We start from the raw sequence: 1487 nt of genomic DNA, 5'->3' as shown, positions 1-1487 counted from the left end.
CCCCACATACTGAGATAGGATCACAATAACTCAATAACTGAAGAGCCCACATGCAGGTTATTTTTTTCTCTAACAAGTTTACAGCAGTGTACAGCCTGTCTCTTATACACATCTAGATGTGCGGGCCGGACCAGCTGCGCCTACCTCCGGGGCAGGCTCAGTGGGAACCGTGCGCCTGGCGGCTCCACCCTTCTCCCGGGCCGCTGCCACGCCCTCCAGGACATCTTGTAAAGGGATTAGCACTTTTTTCCTTTGCTCCTCTTGCCCCGAGGGCCCTTGCTTACCCCTAAACTCAGAGTCGGGCGCCACCAGGTCCGGGGGAGCCCGGGGCACAGGCGGTCCCGGCAGTCAGCCTTCGATTCCCGCTCCATCCCCATCCCCCTTTGTCCGCGGTGGATGCGGCGCCGGTTCTCAACCCGCAGGGCCTGGGGCCGGGCCTCGGTCTCTTTTCCCCGTGGCAGCCCCAGGCCCTGTGGGGCAGGGAAGGGGCCCCGCGATCTCCCAGGCAGGTCCGAGAGGGATGTGTAGATTCATTCTCCCGTGGAGAACAGGTGGCCCCGAGATCAGGCCCTTTTTTGCTCTTTGTATTTTATTTTGAAACTGTATTTAATGCTTTTATATGAAAGGGGGAGGGGCGGGGACAGAGGACCCAGTCACCCTTATGTGCAAATGTCTTATTTATTATGCGTGTATCAGAGATAAGCTGTGAGAGGTGGTGGAGGGAGGACCTGAAGGAAGGAAGAGCGAGGGCAGAGGCCGGGACGGGAGGACCCCTACTAGCTGTGCTGATGTTACTCTTGCTGGGAGACTCCGGGCCCTACTCTCTGCTCTTCACAAAGCCAGGCTGCTGCAGGGACAGTTCCCTCGGTCCTAAAGTCGGGGCGGGGAGGCTAGTGGGTGGAACTTGAGGGTTAGATCTGGAGGAAGAGATGCCCTGGCAGCGAGGGCCAGCCCCTGCTTCGGGGTGGGAAAGCAAAGGGCAAAGAGGAGGTCCCTCCTCTCTCTCCTGACCCCCAGGCCAGAACCCAAGGTTCAAGTGCCTCAGGCCCAGTCCCCTTGACTCTTCCTGTTTGGGAGTTGGATTTTATACCACGGATTTTATAGCATTTTTATATAATTCAAGATTGTCAGAATTGGAAAGGGCCCTGAGATCACTAGTACCACCCTCCTCCCCTTCACAGATAGGTAAATTGGAGCCCAGGAACCCAGATGGTCATACAGCCAGGTAGGCACAGTAGAAGAACTAGAATGAAAATTCTAGCTCCCGACTCAGTGTTCTTTACCCGATACCAGGCTGCTTCCCAATTCACTGGTTATTAAAATTTGTCAGGCCTGCCGAAGGATTGACATGCTGGGCACTGCAGGCCACCACAGTGGATATGTGACTCCTGAAGGTGGCAAAGCCCTGCACACTGCTTTGGGATGAGCACGCTGAGCTCTGCAGGGCCTCAGCTGGAAGGCGCCGTGGGCTCAGCCTTCCTCTCCCC

At 56.4% G+C, this 1487-nt stretch overlaps 1 protein-coding gene across 1 annotated transcript in view; it reads left to right on the top strand.

Annotated features, from left to right (window-relative positions):
* The window catches only part of LOC105549163 (chromosome unknown open reading frame, human C11orf95), an 8854-nt gene extending 8623 nt beyond the window's left edge, over window positions 1-231 (top strand). The window contains exon 7 of the mRNA XM_011993585.1: window positions 117-231. Within this exon, the coding sequence (XP_011848975.1) occupies window positions 117-231 (115 nt within the window). The remainder of the gene's footprint in view (window positions 1-116) is intronic.
* Window positions 232-1487: the final 1256 nt, after the last annotated feature.

The sequence above is a fragment of the Mandrillus leucophaeus genome, unplaced genomic scaffold (genome assembly GCF_000951045.1).
Source record: "Mandrillus leucophaeus isolate KB7577 unplaced genomic scaffold, Mleu.le_1.0 Scaffold43, whole genome shotgun sequence".
NCBI classification, from domain to species: Eukaryota; Metazoa; Chordata; class Mammalia; order Primates; family Cercopithecidae; genus Mandrillus; species Mandrillus leucophaeus.
The sequence above is the reverse complement of the archived record's forward strand: the minus strand, read 5'-3'. Positions and strand labels throughout refer to the sequence as shown.